Below are 16580 nucleotides of genomic sequence, written 5' to 3' on the forward strand. Positions count from 1 at the left end.
TATCTTTAGACACTTACAAAGACTTAATATTTTAATGCGGAAGGTTGAACTCCGTTATAAAGCCAATAGGTGAAATCAGAGAGAAATAATCCAGTGCTTTATTTCTGGGAATCCTCATCCTGCACTCTGGGGGACCTAATTTATTCCCTGCTGGGGATAAGAATACTGTTCTATACAGAAAGCCAGCATCTTTAAATATAAGCCTGACTTTTAGTATAATAAGAGTCTTGTTAGCTGCATTTTTGCTCTTAGTCATTAATACAATGAACAATGTTGTGGTTACCTGGGAAAGAGAACTAAAGTGCTTTTAAATGTCCAGTGAGCTCAGATTTAGTGTATGAAACATGTGCAGTGTTATGCACATAAGCATCTGAAGAAGGTACAAGGCTGTAAGTAGCAGTCAGTTCATATATTTCAGAAAAGCTTAATACTAAACAGAAATGCTTTACTACATTAGGCATAATACAAGCACTTACTGACTGGCAGTTACACCTATGTGTGCAGTGACCACTAAATAGCCTATTTCTCTTCTATATAGAGGCAGTTTCATAAGAGGTAGTGCAATTATAGGCAATTAAACTTGTCCTGAGTGGCTGAACTCTTCATTCAACCTCAAAATATCTCTTGGGTAGCCATCGAGCTTAACTGCCCACTTCCTTTCTTAAATGGAAGCTGTCTGAGTTGGGACTCAAAATTTGACCACAGCTTACTAGTTTGTATAGTCCGTAACTGTCAACACACGTTTCAAAACCAAAATGTTTCATCAGCCCACCACTCATCTGTAATTTTAGGGTTGCTCACGACAGTGTATGACAGGCTCAGGAGTCTCCGCTCTTCCTGTGTAGTACACCTGAGGATCACACACTTAGTTGCTTGTGTAGTGTGAACTATCCATACAATTGGAGCAAATTATTAAGGTGCTGTCTGTGTAGGTAGCAGCAGGGATTGCCAGAGAGAATCTTCTACCTGCAGCACGGAATAGGCACTCCATGGGCCTGACTTTTAAATTCTCCTTCCTTCCCCTTCCCCCACCCCTAGCAGTGGAAATCAGGCTTTTCTGACCCCCCCCTACCCCCCCCCCCCCAAAAATAGGGCTTTTCCCATTGATGCCTAGAACACTACATGAAACTCTGGAATTGATCAGATTAAAAAGCCTTCAGGCCAAAGCTCATATGCTTGCAAAGGAGTCAGACTGGTAATGACCTTTGATCTAGTCTGTTAATGTGTGTTAGCAGGGTGCACATGAACAGTTAGAGTGCAGCAGGCTAATGGGGCAAAGATTCATACCTTAGCTTACCCAAACGTTTAATTCAAGGCATCTCAGGTGGAATGTCCTGCCCTCTCCTCCCCTAGGGCACCATCCACCTGAGGATATCAAAGCCTGAGAGAATTCACCCTTTCATTCTCCTGGACCAAAAAGAGACAAAGTAAGATTCATTAGCCAGTTCCTGCTGCCTTGATCCCCCTCCTGTTCCCTCTGCCCCTGAGCTTCCCACCACCCAGGCTTGCAACCTCCATGTTGCCTTACTCCCATACCTCCAGACTGCCATTGAATCCTGTTTCTATCACCACTAAACCCTGGTCCCTTGCCTTGGTCGTCTCTCCCTATGATTCCTGTAACTGTTGCCTCTCCAGCCTTGCTCCATCTCCCTTTGCTGCCCCTTGCCCAGCCAAAGTGTCACTGATAAAATTGTCTTCCCCATTTGACCCTCTACTCATGTCGCTCACTATTTCAGATCCCTGCACAGTCCTCCCCTTGCATTCTGCATCTAGGGCAGACCTCTCACCTCTAAGGCCCTACCCAGCTCTTCTTGTTCCCCACACTTTGCTCAGCCCAAACTTCCCTTCCCACTATGCCTTCATATTCTTTCAACCAAGACCTTTATGCTGCCTTTCATGCCCCTGCCTTCTGTGTGGAACAGTCTCTCTCTCTCCCTCTTTCCATATGTCACATCTCAATTCCTCCTTTACATTCCTCCCTACTGCAGCTTCTGAGGTTCCAGCACACATCACATGGTGTGCTCTGTAGGTCTGACCTGCTGACTGGATCATAAGTCCCTTGGGGCAGGGATTTATGTGCCAGCGACCACTTCCCCAATGCAATTCTGAACTCTTGGTACAAACCTCTGCCACTCTGAAATGAAAAATGCTGTATTGCTTATGTAGGCTGAACTGTATACCCAATGAGAGAATAGCATATTAAGCCAAATGTAGCTCAGGAGCAGGGAATGCCAGAGATTCCTCTGTCTACAGCACCAAATAGGTATTCTGGACCCCACCAGTAAAATCAGGGTATTCCAATTTGCTAGTTTTTCACCAAAATTCTGCCCACTGATGCTTAGAACATTCCTGAAATTTTGGAATTGATTGAATGCTGTAGTGAAAAGTTATCATGTTCGGCAAAGAGACTGCCATCAGGTTGAGTGTAGGGCCTAGCTTTGGTTGGCTAAACCCATTCATCAGTCTGAGTGACTTATCCAGCATGGTGGGCGTATGTGAAATAGCAAAAGGGAGAGCAAAATCTCAAGTGTGTAGCTGTCCAGTATCTACTATTAAGTATCAGGGGGTAGCCGTGTTAGTCTGAATCCACAAAAACAACAAGGAGTCTGGTGGCACCTTAAAGACTAACATTTATTTGGGCATAAGCTTTTGTGGGTAAAAAACCTCACTTCAGATGCATGGAGTGAAAGTTACAGATGCAGGCACCCTGATTGAATTGGCCCTGTTAACACTGGTTCTCCACTTGTGAGGTACTCCCTTCTCCATGTGTCACTATATATTTCCTGCATCTGTAACTTTCACTCCCTGCATCTGAAGTGAGGTTTTTTTACCCATGAAAGCTTATGCCCAAATAAATGTTAATCTTTAAGGTGCCACCGGACTCCTCGTTGTTACTACTGTGTATGTGACCTTAGTATCTAGGCACTGTTGTCAGCGATGAGATGAGCCAGGATTATTATAGACAATAAGAAGCCAATAGGATTCAGTGAAGTGGAAAGAGCTTTAATTTAACATGTCTCTAAATGTTGGCTCTGCTCTTGTTGATTGTAAGTTCTCGGCATAAAAACATACAGAATCTCAAACTATGAAAGTAGGTTAATAAATTATTCGGACTTGGTAGATCTCCAGCATTGCCAGGTAATATTTCCCTTTGCCAGTTGTGAGCAAGTTTCTCAGTGCAAGTTTGTCTGATTAGTCTTGTACATAATGTGACTGTCAAACTTTTCCTCCATGTCCACTCTGACAAGTGGCCTTAATGTGGTAGTGGGAGTCACGAATTCTCTTCCTGAGGTCTAATCATTTCTCTGACACTTACTTGCTATGAGACAGTGTCACACAGCTGTGTCCTGTTTCCTCATCTGTAAAATGGATACCTGCCTCTGAAGGGATGTCCAGGACTAACATCTCTACAATGATCCAACTATGGAAAGTTCTAAGGGGAAGGTTATAAGTGGGGTGAAGACTTTTTGGTGGGGGGTACTAGAGGAAAGTGTCCAGTTGCCAACCTTAGAATCAAGCACCACCTCCTGGTTAAAAATAACTGCACACAGGAAAACCTCTTCATTATCCCTTCTGCTTAAGAGCTGTTGTGGGAATCCTGATGAACAAATACATCTTACATTTGATCTGAGTGGTGAAAGATCTGTGGGGATTCCAGTATTTCATGAGTCAGCTCTGCAGGTGTGGCATGCTCCTGAGAAGGCCTAATCAGAGAACCCGTCCTTAGAGCTCACTTAGTTTAATGACGTATGGGAGTTCTTGACCTAGGAAATGAGCACTAATCTTGACCCTCAGTGTCATTGGAAAATATTGCTGTTCGTGAACTGATGGAGACCCATTGCTAGGTTTTTTCATATTTCACTGAGCTTAACTATCACAAGTTATTTATGGTCTTTTCCCTTCTCTCTCTGTCCCTTGGCAGTTTGTTGGGACCTAAGTGATATTTGCTGCCAAAAAAGTCTTTAATACTAACTAGTAAATTATGTAGCCTATTACAGGAGGTGCTTGTAGTTTTGCTTGTAGTCAAGGTTGTCTAACAAGTTGTATCACAAGATCTTGTCAATTGCTTATAAGCTATACCAGGCTGAAACATCCCATGTTGTAGGTCTGCCTTAGGCTGGATTTTTTTGGAAGTGTGTTTTAGCCAAAGCCATCCAGCCTTGTCAAGTAACTAGGTTGGGGGGGCAGGATGGGACAGGTGGAAACACCCATGTCAAAAAATCTCAGTAGTTTCATTGGGAGGCTCTAGTGACTCCATCCTCTGGAAAGACTTCAGATTTGGCAGGGGCATCACCCTGGAGTCAGATGCTTTTTCACATCCCTGTAAAGCAGGGGTTCTCAAACTGGGGGGGGGGACCCCTCGTGGGTTACAAAGTTATTGCATGGGGGGGTTGAGAGCTGTCACCCACCACCCCAAACCCCACTTTGCCTCCAGCATTTATAATGGTGTTACTTTAAAAATATATATTTATAAGGGGGGGTCGCACTCAGAGGCTTGCTGTGTGAAAGGGGTCACCAGTACAAAAATCTGAAAACCCCTGCTGTAAGTCTCTAATTTACCAAAAATATAACCCTCTAAAAAATCAGCCAATGAGTGCTTGCAGGCTTGTTAAAAGCTGGCGGCTAAATTTTCTGAAGATTCAGTCTTCACTGAACATGCTTATTCCCCCCCCCCTTTTCCTTCCTTCCCCCCCCTTCTCCTCCCCACGCAGCTCCCACATGACTGGTCTGCAAATGCTTTATCCCCACAGAGCAGCTGAGCAGGACTTTCCCTGTAATTGCTGCATCTGGCTGTTGAGAGCCATTGTTGCCAGACACCAGAACAGAGAGCAGGGAGACTCTCTTCTGTTTTATTAAAGGAATGCTACTGATGTTGCCAAGTTAAGCACTTAAATTTCAGGACATGCTAGACGTAAGGTTCCCTCTGCAATTTTAATTTGTATGCATTATGATAGTCTCTAATTGGTCACATTATTTTTTTCTGCAGGACCGTTGCCTCATTCAGTGCGCAGGATTGACTGTGCCCACTGAATGAGTAGCTATTTAATATTTTAATTGTCATTCAGTGTGTGGCCCCAGTCCTATTTACCATATACCATCCAACATGTGCAGAATAGAAAGTTATTAATTGTCTCATGGTCCACGGTATCTATTTGAACACCCAAAAAATCAAACCCACCCGTGAGGCTTTTGGTTGAAGTGACTTGCATTACAACTCTTTTGCAGAGGTACAAATAGAATACTGTTCACCACAGTGGCGTTCAACTACCATAGCCATGAGACTCTGCTCTCTGTTCCTGCAATCCCCTGTCTCATTCACTTCACACCTTCCAACTTCCTGAGGCTGGGGTCATACAAACAACACAACCGTGATTCTTTCCCAGAGTGCAGTCTATCCTGTGCACAAAATGAGACTTGTGTCTTGAGGGGTGGCAGGTAAGGGAAAGTATGTGATCATGTAACTAAGATTGTGAATTTGGATGCATTGAAACAGTCTTTAATACTGGTATTTTCTAACTTGAAGGTTTGACTTCGCACATCCATATTCTTTTTGATTTTAAGTTTAAATAAAAAAAAAGCAATGATGAGGGAAAACATTGACTCCTTTCCTCCTCCTCTTTAAGGAAGGGTATTGGGGATGTCATGACACAGAATTTAGCAAGAAACTTCTACTTATTTTTGTCATTTTTTTCCCCCCTACTACATCACTTTGAAAGTGTAGTCACTTACAGTGATCTATCTTTTATTTCAGACAAACCTTCCCATTTTCAAATTGAAAGAGTCTACAGTCAGAAGAAGATACAGTGACTTTGAATGGCTGAGAAGTGAACTCGAAAGAGAAAGCAAGGTGAGTTGAATGCTAAAAAGTAAATATACAAATCTACTTGGGAAAGCTTAATTATCACGACATATTAAGCTTTAAATTCTCTATTGGGGTGCTGAAGACCATATAAAAGCTGTAGAGGCTTCAGGTTTTAACTCCACATTTAAATGTGGAGTAATCTTTGTGTGACACTCAAGTATAGAATTGCTTTTTCTATATGGGTTAACTTTCTTCATTGCTTCAATGAAGGCAAACCAATTCCTTTTTCGCAGCCTAAATGTAATGTTGGGGTGGGTGTGTGTGTGTGTGTCTACGTCTACATCTGTCTACGTGCAGGCTGCGGTTATGGTTACTTTTTTTTAAAAATTGTTTCAGGTTGTAGTGCCACCCTTACCTGGAAAAGCTCTCTTCCGTCAGCTTCCTTTTAGAGGAGATGATGGAATATTTGATGATTCATTTATAGAAGAAAGGAAGCAAGGTCTTGAGCAGTTTATAAACAAGTAAGTGTGAGGTTTATTTCTTGTCTTATGAACATCTGAGTCTTATTAGCTCCTTTTCATCTTTTAGTTGTTAAAAGGTGTCTACACCATGTTTTAGAACAACAAACAAGCTCAAATCACAAGTTTGAAAACTTAAAATGTTAAAATATCCGTTTTTTAATATCCTATCCGATATTCAGCACTTACTCATTCAACCATTCAGGTGTGTGTTGACCAGAGTTCTAGATGTTTTGCTTAGTTAATTTATGCAAATTACAGCATTCAGAGAAGTTCTACTTGTATGATTCTTTTCTGGAAAAAGGTACTGGAACATTTAAGCTTGCAATGGACTTTCAGACACTTTTTCTTAATCAAGTAGTGTTTTTACATCTTCAAAAGAACACACTTTACCATTTAAAAAAAAAATGCCCTATGACATGAGCTGATAATACCTCACATCTGCAATCAAACAATCTGGCATATTATATTTATTACTTAAACTAAATATCAATTTGAAACTACCAGTTTGAATCAGTTGTCTAAAAGCTAAAATAACCTAAAGTCTTATGCCAGGAAGCAGGTGTGGCCCAACTTACTTTAAATAGCTGCGTTTGGGTCAATATATGGAGAGAAAAAAGGTAAGTCTCAGCTTTCTAATACCATTTACTGTAAAACAGTTTCAAAGGCAGTGTGTGTAGTGTGTGGTTTAAAAAAAAAAAACACAAAAAAGCCCCACAGCGCTCCCACCCATAAAATTAGTAAAGTATACCTCATCTGTTTTCAGAACCAGTGATAACTAAAATAAAAAAAGTAATCTAGAAGTGATCATTCTGAAAGATGAGCATTTATAATGGACAACAAACAATTACATTGGCATTTAATGTCATTGAGACCTAAACTGCATGAAACTTTCAATGCTTGGGATTAGCACAAATGTCTGACACTTCATGGCAGATTGGTTAAATGACTTGGTTTGCTCGGAGGCAAAATGTGGTTCTCCTCCTCACTCCCCCCCCCCCCCCCCCCCCAAAAAAAAAATATATAGATAGATTAGAATACCACTTTAGAATTTAAACAGCTGAGGCTAGGAACTTTCAAATGTGTCCTGTCAGTGAGGATAAAAGCTGAGGTCATGCTTTTGTTAAAGGCATCAAAGTCAAAGATGTATCTGCCAAATTCAGGTCTTCATACTCTTTGAAAAGTACAGAACTGAATCTGTTTTAAATCTAGTTGAGACTGGTGCTATCAGAATTTTAAATTTGGGTTTGGACAGATCAAATAACATGTCCAAGGTGCTTCAGTAGTCTCTTAAGGAAACAGTACATCTTCTTTTTAATCAGGAGACATTTGGAATGAGTACTGAAGACACTCTTTAAAAGCAAACTATAAATACTTGTATGTCAGACAAGATAAACACACATGCTTGCTACACTAGATCTGGACAGTGAAAGGGTGCTTTGTATGTTTTAGAAATCTGGACTTTATAACTTCATGGACATAAACATAACCCTACTAACTATGCTACTAGGATAACATGACTTAAACCTGCAACAGCTAGGTTCTTAAGGCAGGCACCTCTACAAATTTTTTTCTAAGGATAGCACTGAATAATATTAAATAACTGCTACTTCCCTACCCAGGTATCTTACTACTAAAATGCATTGCATCATGTCTTGAAGCTCATTTAAACTGTCTAGCGAGTGTACAAAGGAAATAGACTTGAGAAGGAGATCACAAATGGCTTATCTGCAGCTTAATGCTTTTAGCCTTATTAGGTATTCATAGCACAAAGTACCTCTTACGCTTTGTTCAACAAACAAAAGTTGAAGAATAGAATTCCATAGCAAGTCACCTGTCTGGAAGAAATGCATTTTAAGTTTGTAAGTGGTATGTTGAGTGTGCTATGTAGTCAATGTGACGTTCAACATATGCCTTGGGGAAAAATCTAGCTTATTTCATTCTAACCAGCTCCAAAAGAACTCTCTTTTGGAAGAGGCTGTCAATTAACATAGAGTAACATCTCCAGGTACAAGAGACCACTAATCCAACTGCAAGTAGAGTACAATATTGATGCCCATAAGCTTGCTGGAAAAATTAAATTAATCTTGAATAGTTAACAATATAGTTTGAAATTGTAGAACAAATTATTCAAGTCATCTTCCTTTCTTTTGAAAGAAAAAAGCAGATTTTTTAATGCAGGTATTGATGCCTCTTGAGTACAGCTGGAACAGCAGCCATTACTGTGTAAAACTCCTGATTGCTCTGAACTTCCTTGTTGATTCAAGTTTAATCTAACCTCCTTTAATGGTTTAACCTACTTTAATGAAAAGAGCTGTTTCAGTTAATAGTGTGCTGTTGCTTGACCGAGAATGACAGTGGTGAACCTTGGGAGTTGGACCCTGATCCTCTACTTTGTAAAGCAGATCTAAATATTAGCGTTACTATAAAGTACTAAACTGCCAAATTCTCTTACAGCTAAGGTTGAGTGTTTCAGTGGAGTCTCGCTAGCACCCAGAGACCACACTTTCCTTACCAGAATTCTATACTTAAGTCGAAATGAGTAGTTAAGGTGTTGGCTTAATGAAGGTGCCAGTAGATAATCATCAGGTCGCGCTGCTATCAACACTTTTTTGACTGCTGAATGCTTGAACAGTTTTCTGGTAGCCTGTGTCTGCACATTTGCATAATTTAAAGAACCAACTAAATGACAGCAGTGTAACTTGACTTATACTTCCAGCCGTTCAGGGTTGTGCCTGGCCCAACCTTGAGGTTGATAGTGCCATCTTTGCGCAATGCAGTTCTGACATCAATTTGGGACACAACATTCTGTGCCATCAAGACTGACTAGTTTCACCAGTGTGTGCAGTGCAGACATCAACATTGATAATGCAGCTTGTACTGATTTAGTATCTACACAAAAATTCAAGGGCAAGAACAAAGTGCCTGGTCCAGGTTGCTGCATCTTCTGGATGATTTGGTGTTGAGATGTCTGTCACACCTTTAACTCTTCCTTGTCCCACTTGGTGGAAAGACTTTCCCATCCTCCATATAAGAGCAGGGTGACTAAGACTGCTATTGCCAAAGAAAGGATTGTTAAATTCCTTGCACTGTGCACCAGAAATGTAAGGCTTGATGCTAGGACTTGTCTGGTAAAGTCTGTGGCCAAACAGAAGCTGCCAAGATAACAGCTTTTGCTGGTAGATTAGCTGACCTACATAGACAGAGGTCACTTCAAAATGTGGAAAGATTGCTCTGGTGGAGAATCTTTACAGAGAATAGAGCCGAGAGCTGTGGAAGGTCTCTTGAGGCCATTGACCTCCCATGACATCAAGTTGCTTGCATGCAGTGGGAAGTGCTGGTTATCAGAAGTATGTCTATATGCATGGGGTGGCAAGTGTCTGGCTTCCACTCAGATCCAGAAGAAGCTCTGACTAAACTTATTCTAGAACAACATGTTCAAAAACTAGTACAGGCCGTTTTGCAGAAAGTGAGAGACTAAGTCCTCTATAGTCTCTCAAACGATCAAAAAATCCATCTATAATCAAAATTAAAAGATAAGCAAAGTAAGAAATAAGCCTGACTTATTACTTTGGTATAAGAATATTTACTTTGTATTTTTGGACATGTGATGTTGACAATTTGTTTTAAAGATAGGTTTCAGAGTAGCAGCCGTGTTAGTCTGTATCCGCAAAAAGAACAGGAGTACTTGTGGCACCTTAGAGACTAACAAATTTATTAGCGCATAAGCTTCGGATGCCGAAGAAGTGGGCTGTAGTCCACGAAAGCTTATGCGCTAATAAATTTGTTAGTCTCTAAGGTGCCACAAGTACTCCTGTTCTAATTTGTTTTAACAGATTCAAAAAGTTAAAGCTTTATAACATCTGTTATTAAATAGTCTGATCCTCCCCATAATTTCCCACACAGTGAAAACTTTATCAATGATGATGCTTAAAACCCATAACTTTGTGCTACTGTGAAAATGTAAATAGATACCATTTAAAAAAATTTAAAACATTGAAATATTAAAACAAAAACCTGCCAAATCTAGTCATGTCTTAGGTCATCTGTCTTGTCCTGGATCTTGGAATTTCTATCCATTCAAAGAAAAGTTAAAGATGGTTATTCTGGGGACTCATTCCTTTCCAAGAGAAAAGGAGAATCTGAGCCTTCTGATCCCTGCATGCACGTTGACCACAGGATGACTCTCCAATTTTCAGTACAGTAGAACTACTAATCTTGGTCTGGAGTCAGTGCTGCTCAGTAATGGCGGCCAAGTTGCACAGGCTGGGAATAACGTGTTCCCTGACCTGAATGATTGGGATGGAGGACACTACAATGGAAGGTATCTAAGAATCCATCTCTCTGCTGCCACTACAGAGTGCTGAAATCTTAGGAAGTGTCTACCCTGCAATAAGACACCCACAGCTGGCCCATGTCTGCTGACTTGGGCTTAGAGGGGTTGGGCTGTGGGGCTATAGAATTGCAATATAATCATTCGGGTATAGGCTAGAGTTGGGCCTACAACCCTCTCCCCTCCCAGGGGCCCAAGCTCCAGCCTGAACCCAAATGTCTACTCTGCAATTTTATACCCCCTCAGCCCAAGCCCAAGTCAGCTGGCACAGACCAGCCATGGGTGTTTTATTGCAGTGTAGACTTACCACTGGTGTTGGTTGCTATACCAGGGACTCTAATCCTTACTGGACTAGAAGAATACCGACATGCACTGCTAGAACTTACTCCAAATCAAAAAACCTTCCTACATCAGGGCAGGATCAAGTATGTCTGAGGACTTGCCTGTCCCAGTGAATCAGTCCTTGTTACAAACTTTGGATTTGGCCTTATGTTTATGGTACCAGATTGACTGGTCTGTGCGGCCACTATCATGGAGATAATTAATAAAGTAACAGATTACAGCAAAGCATGTTCATGTAACTGCTTTCCCTCAATGTTTAAGACACCTGGCTCACTGGAGAACATCCTGTCATGTGCCTCCAAAATATGGTATAAACACATCCCCCAGGGGTCAGGATGGGAAATTGAGGAAACACTTGAAGTCTCATTCTTACATAATGTGTTGTATTTTTGGTGTATGCATTTCTTACCTGGGGTTGGGGATTTAACAGTCTTCAGGTTAAGAACCTGAAGAGGGTTTTAACAAAACATATTAAGCTTTTATTTCACTATTTTTCTGGAACTAATTTTTTCTTTTCTTCCTAGAGTTGCTGGCCACCCTCTAGCACAGAATGAACGCTGTCTTCACATGTTTTTACAAGATGAAGTAATAGACAAAAGCTACACACCATCCAAAATAAGACATGCCTGAATACTCTAAATACCCACCTCAAAATAAATGTTAGTGATTAATACACTTGGTTTAAGAGTTATAGTTAAGCATGCTGCAGATACTGGCACAATAAGCCTCCACTATACTAACGTGAGTACGCTGCTCAGTCTTTGCATTAATTTTATGGCAGTAAAGAACTAACTTGCTTTAGCTAAATCACTCCATAAATCTCTTATGATTATACTAGCATTAAAGCTATTTAGAGTCCATCCACACTACTGATGGAGTCCTTTCCATTCTTATCTGGAATGACCCTAACACAGTTTACTGAGTTGGCCTTACTTGAACTAGCACTGTCCCAGTGTCACATGTTCACTTGCATTTAATTAAAATCACTTGACTTTTTCTTGTTAAAATAACTGCTATATTGTTATCTGTCTAACTTTTGTGTAGAGATCCAAGGCACTCTGTTTCAAATATCCCCATGTGTAAGATAGACACTTCTGCAATTGTCTTCAAGCTTGTAAAACACTTTATACTGAAAAATGAGGGAATTATCTTTATATTCTGTAAAAAGAAAAATCAAATTTATATACTAAAATCATTTGTCAAAAGTTGTTTTGAAATAAAAGTGAAAATGCACTTTCAGTGAGTCTATTGCTCTGACGCTGACATTGAGTGGGGGAGGGAGAGAGTTTCTTCCCTCTCATTCATCTCCTGAGCAAGTTAGCTCAGCTCTAATACACTATATAAATTTGATAGTCTCGCCACTTCTGGTGGTATCACACATACTGTTAGCCAGTAATAAGTTACAAGTTCTTGCATTACAGTAGTGCACCCATAACAAGGTTGTGGCTCAGAATGCTTCAGCTGTATGAAAGTGAGTAAAAGGTCACACATAGAAAACAGCCAACTTGAATTGCAGAGTTGGTCACTGGCTCTAGCTGGGCTCTTTGCATTGCACCTACTGCTTACAAGAGGATGGGAGGGAGCAATGTTTTCACTATAACTGAACTTTCCTTGAAAAGGAGGATGAGTTGTGGCCAAACTGAAGATGGAAGCCCGTTCATAGTTGGATTCAACTAGCATGCTTTCTCATTGTACTGAAAACTGACTTGTCCAGAAAAAAATAATTCCCTTAGTAATGTAAAAGTTTGTTTCAAACAGGTTCCTATCAGAACTATGATACCTGGATATCTGCAAATGCATAGAAATAGATTTAACAAGTTAATGGCATGTAAGCTGGTGTATCAGCTTGGGTTCTTAAACCCTGCAAATCTTTGACAAGCTCAAAAATACTGAGATATCTTGCCTGTCTTGGCAATTTGGACTAGAGTAGGGGCTGGTTCCTAGGAATAAATCTGAATTTTATATACATATATATTCTTTTATAAGAATTGCCTATTAGCGAGTCATTTGACAGAACAGCATTGGTGGTTCTCATTTTTTTTTAGTGTTACACAACTTCAGTTTTTATGTAAATGAATTATTAATCTTGGTTTGCTGAAGACTAAGTCCAAGAACAGCCATGAGCTTCAGGTAATTCTCTGGACAGTTGCAAGGGAATGAGAATACTGAAACAACTGTACATAGTTGACTTTTTTAGTATAAAGATCCAGTTTGTACGTACATACATACAATCAAATTGCAACCTTGTTGAAAACACTCAATATCAATCCAAATTCTGACCCCTGCAGTCAAACATACCACAGTGTTCTAAGAAAACAGAACGGGTTTGTGTGGTGGCTTTAATTTAAAAAATCTGCATGGTTGCTGTTCCTTATGTTCCCCCTCTGAAGCTCCTGGATATTCTTTCAGCTGCAGAATCATTGGTCTTTAGAGCATTGTACAAGTTGGACAGTTTGAGTAGCTATTACATTACTACAGTATGGAGCCCCCTATTGGGAGTGAGTTGCATTAGTCTCACATTCACCTCCCCATCCTTCCAAGACTCTGGGGGCCCTTCTTGTGCAATGTTGTAGACTTTGTGGAGCTTCAGAGGCTGAATCCATAGAATGTCACTCAAATCAATTGCCTCCTTGCTTATAAGTTACTTGTACATGTAGATCACTGGATTCTATTCTAGTAGTCTTTAATATTGGATACATATTACTAGCATGTGTCAAACCTTGTTTTCAAGTATGGTCAGTTGAGATCCCAAAGGAGTTCAGTTCAACTCCTATTCAGTGTAGTAAAATGATTACTCTTAAGCTATCTTAAAGATGCATGTTAAGATGTCAGTATTACACTTTAACAGTTTTGGGCTGAGCAACACATACTCACCTTAAAGAGGGCTGTTCATGAATAATGTCTAAAAGCCCCTCATCACACTCTTGTGCCCACCTAAGGGATCTTTAGGGAGCTGCTGAAAGCTCTCTTGTTCTCCTTGTTGCACAAAGGTCTTCCTAAAGCTTTGCAGCTCTCTCCCAGTGATTTAGGGGGCCAGCCTGTTAGACCAGAACTTCTATATTCTGTCTTTAGTTCCTTCTTTTATTGGGGCTCTTCCTGCCTTACAGGTGGAAGGAAACTGAGATGGAATTGATGCATTTGGCTTGTCTGAGTCCAGAAGAAAGGGCTGGAGGCTTGAGCTGAAATAAGAGCAGAGGCAAAGTGACCCATATGATCTTATTGAAAAGCTAATTGAATCTCTACCCTTTCTATCCCAGCCCCTGGTGCTTTAACTCTCTGCTCTCTCATATCTGGGATCTGCCAAGGCTACTACCCTCCAATCCAAAGGGGATGGTCTCCTATTCAGAAGGACCTTATCCATCCCATGCCTACTGTCATTTAAAGCCTATCTATATATGAGGGGCCCGGCCACGCTTCATGCCCAGAAGGATGGGGTTTCCCTCTGCTATATAATCCCAAATATAGCCTGGGGAAAAGTCAGCCCTCGTCTCCCTATCTCCTGGCACATATCCTCTTCTGGGGTGGAGAAAAACCCCTTTGCCTACTGCCTGAGAGGGTGCAGGGAGTAGTAAGGAAGGTGACTGAGGTTGAGTTTTGCTAAACCTGCTGCCTTAGAGAGGTGACTGGAGGCAGCGCCTCTGCAACAACCACCTGCCCTGCAAGTTGAGGAGTTTAGAGGAGTGCTGCCCTAAGAGCTGAGTTAATTGGCTGTGGCCCCTGCAACCTCCCATACCACTTCACCTTCCTATCTACTCTGCCTGAGCTGCATCATTCCCAAGGCAGTCACTTCCTTCTGGGGCCACTGCCACTTCTCCAGCCAGTGTGTGAAGATCCCACTGCCCTCCCATGGAGTGTCTCCTGGCCAAGGGCCTCCTGGTCCCCAAGAGAAGCATCAGGGCCACAACAGAGGAGGGGGAAGCTCTGACCGATTTGGGGATCGGAAAGAACAAAGACTCCCTTGAGTGGGAGGAAAGACGCTTTGTGCCCCAGAATTCTGCAATTAACCAGGTTTTATGTACAAAAATAAGCAAGGACCAACTTCAGCTCTCCTTTACAATTGCATTGTCAATAGTATTGCACCGATTTATGTGAGAATGGAATTTGTCCCTTAAATATTTGTACACCAAACCTGATGAGTTGCTGAGTTAGAGAGCAAATATCTGGTAATGTGGCATTGAGACTGCCATTCTGTCATCTAAACACCTTTTCTGAATATTACAATGCAGATATAAACAAGTATCAGGTGTGAGACCATGGCTATCTTAAAAGACACACAATACTTGGAGAATCTCAACTGATTTTCCTCAGATGACCATAACATTTTTACAAAGAAGGATCTCAGGAGGAGTTGTAATGAAAACAGACTGGGTTTGGGTAAGCGTCTGCTGTGCTCCTTTGGGTTTGGACTCTGGTAAGTTACTGTTTTTCCTTTCAAAGGGAAATTGTTTACTGCTCTCCTCTAAAAGCGTTAATGAACATAAGGTATAGAACTACAGCTCCTTTTCATGCATACTATTTTGATGCTTCTTACAAATTAGGAGCACGATTTTCTAAATACTTAAAAGTACTTGTGCATGAGTCCCTGCTCAGTTTTCTATTGCACAATTATTTAAAAAGTTCATTTAGAAGTTGCCTATTTTTTCTCCAATACTATGAAACCGTAACTCAGTAAACCAATGTGTAGGCGCTTTATTATTTAAATAGCTCATAGAAGACTTTGAAAATTTCCTTATAGTTTTTTCAAAACTTCATTTAACATTAGTTATGGTTTGTCTGATCAATAAACTGTACCATAAATTAGGAAACTTGAAGTCCAGGATTTAAAGGTTGCAAAGTCAAGGATGCTCAAGTTAGGAAATGGCAGAATGAATGTTGCTCATGCAACCTTAATTCTCCTCCCTCCCCCTGCCACCTTTGTATTCACTATGATCCTGTCTTTAATTAAATGATCCAATATTATCTTTACAAAGGAACATTGGTTCAGTCAGTGCATGGGATCAATCTGCTCTGGGGATGAATCGAGATTTTTGTATTGTGTATATAAGATTCTTGTCTAGTTTATTGTAGAAGTTGAAACATTTGTAGTGAATGAGATGGGACTGCAGGGAGAAAAAGGATGGTCTCATAGTTAGGGTACTTACATGCTACCCTAGAAACTTGGATTCTATCCTTGCCTCTGCTCCCGAGTTCCTATGTGACATTGGGTAATTCACTGGGCAACATTAATTCTGGCATTTCCAAATTTGGGAGTGCTTGACTTTGCCACCTTTTAATCTTTTTTTTAATTCTTAACTTTTCCTATTTGTATGGTTTAGTTTATTGATGAGAGAAGCTTTAATGAATGTTTAAAAATTTTTTGTAAATTCATAGAGTGCAATTCCAAAATGTTGGATCCTTTTATCCTACCAAGAAGGCTGGCTTCTCTGTGTCTCCCTAATGACTAGAAAACTAATACTCCAGAGATGGAAAGCCTCAACATCCCCAAACAGAAGAGGGATTAGTCTTGTATACTTCCATTTGGGTGCCTTGGATTGGCTGCCATGCAAAAACCTTAGACTGAACATCTGGGAAACAGATAAAATCC

General features: G+C 40.7%; 1 protein-coding gene across 1 annotated transcript in view; it reads left to right on the top strand.

Annotated features, from left to right (window-relative positions):
* The window catches only part of SNX3 (sorting nexin 3), a 30907-nt gene extending 18672 nt beyond the window's left edge, over positions 1–12235 (top strand). The window contains exons 2-4 of the mRNA XM_054023866.1: positions 5753–5848; positions 6200–6324; positions 11521–12235. Of these exons, the coding sequence (XP_053879841.1) occupies positions 5753–5848; positions 6200–6324; positions 11521–11626 (327 nt within the window). The 3' untranslated portion in view covers positions 11627–12235. The remainder of the gene's footprint in view (positions 1–5752; positions 5849–6199; positions 6325–11520) is intronic.
* The last annotated feature ends 4345 nt before the right edge of the window (positions 12236–16580 follow it).

This window comes from Malaclemys terrapin, chromosome 3 (genome assembly GCF_027887155.1).
Source record: "Malaclemys terrapin pileata isolate rMalTer1 chromosome 3, rMalTer1.hap1, whole genome shotgun sequence".
Lineage (NCBI taxonomy): Eukaryota > Metazoa > Chordata > Testudines > Emydidae > Malaclemys > Malaclemys terrapin.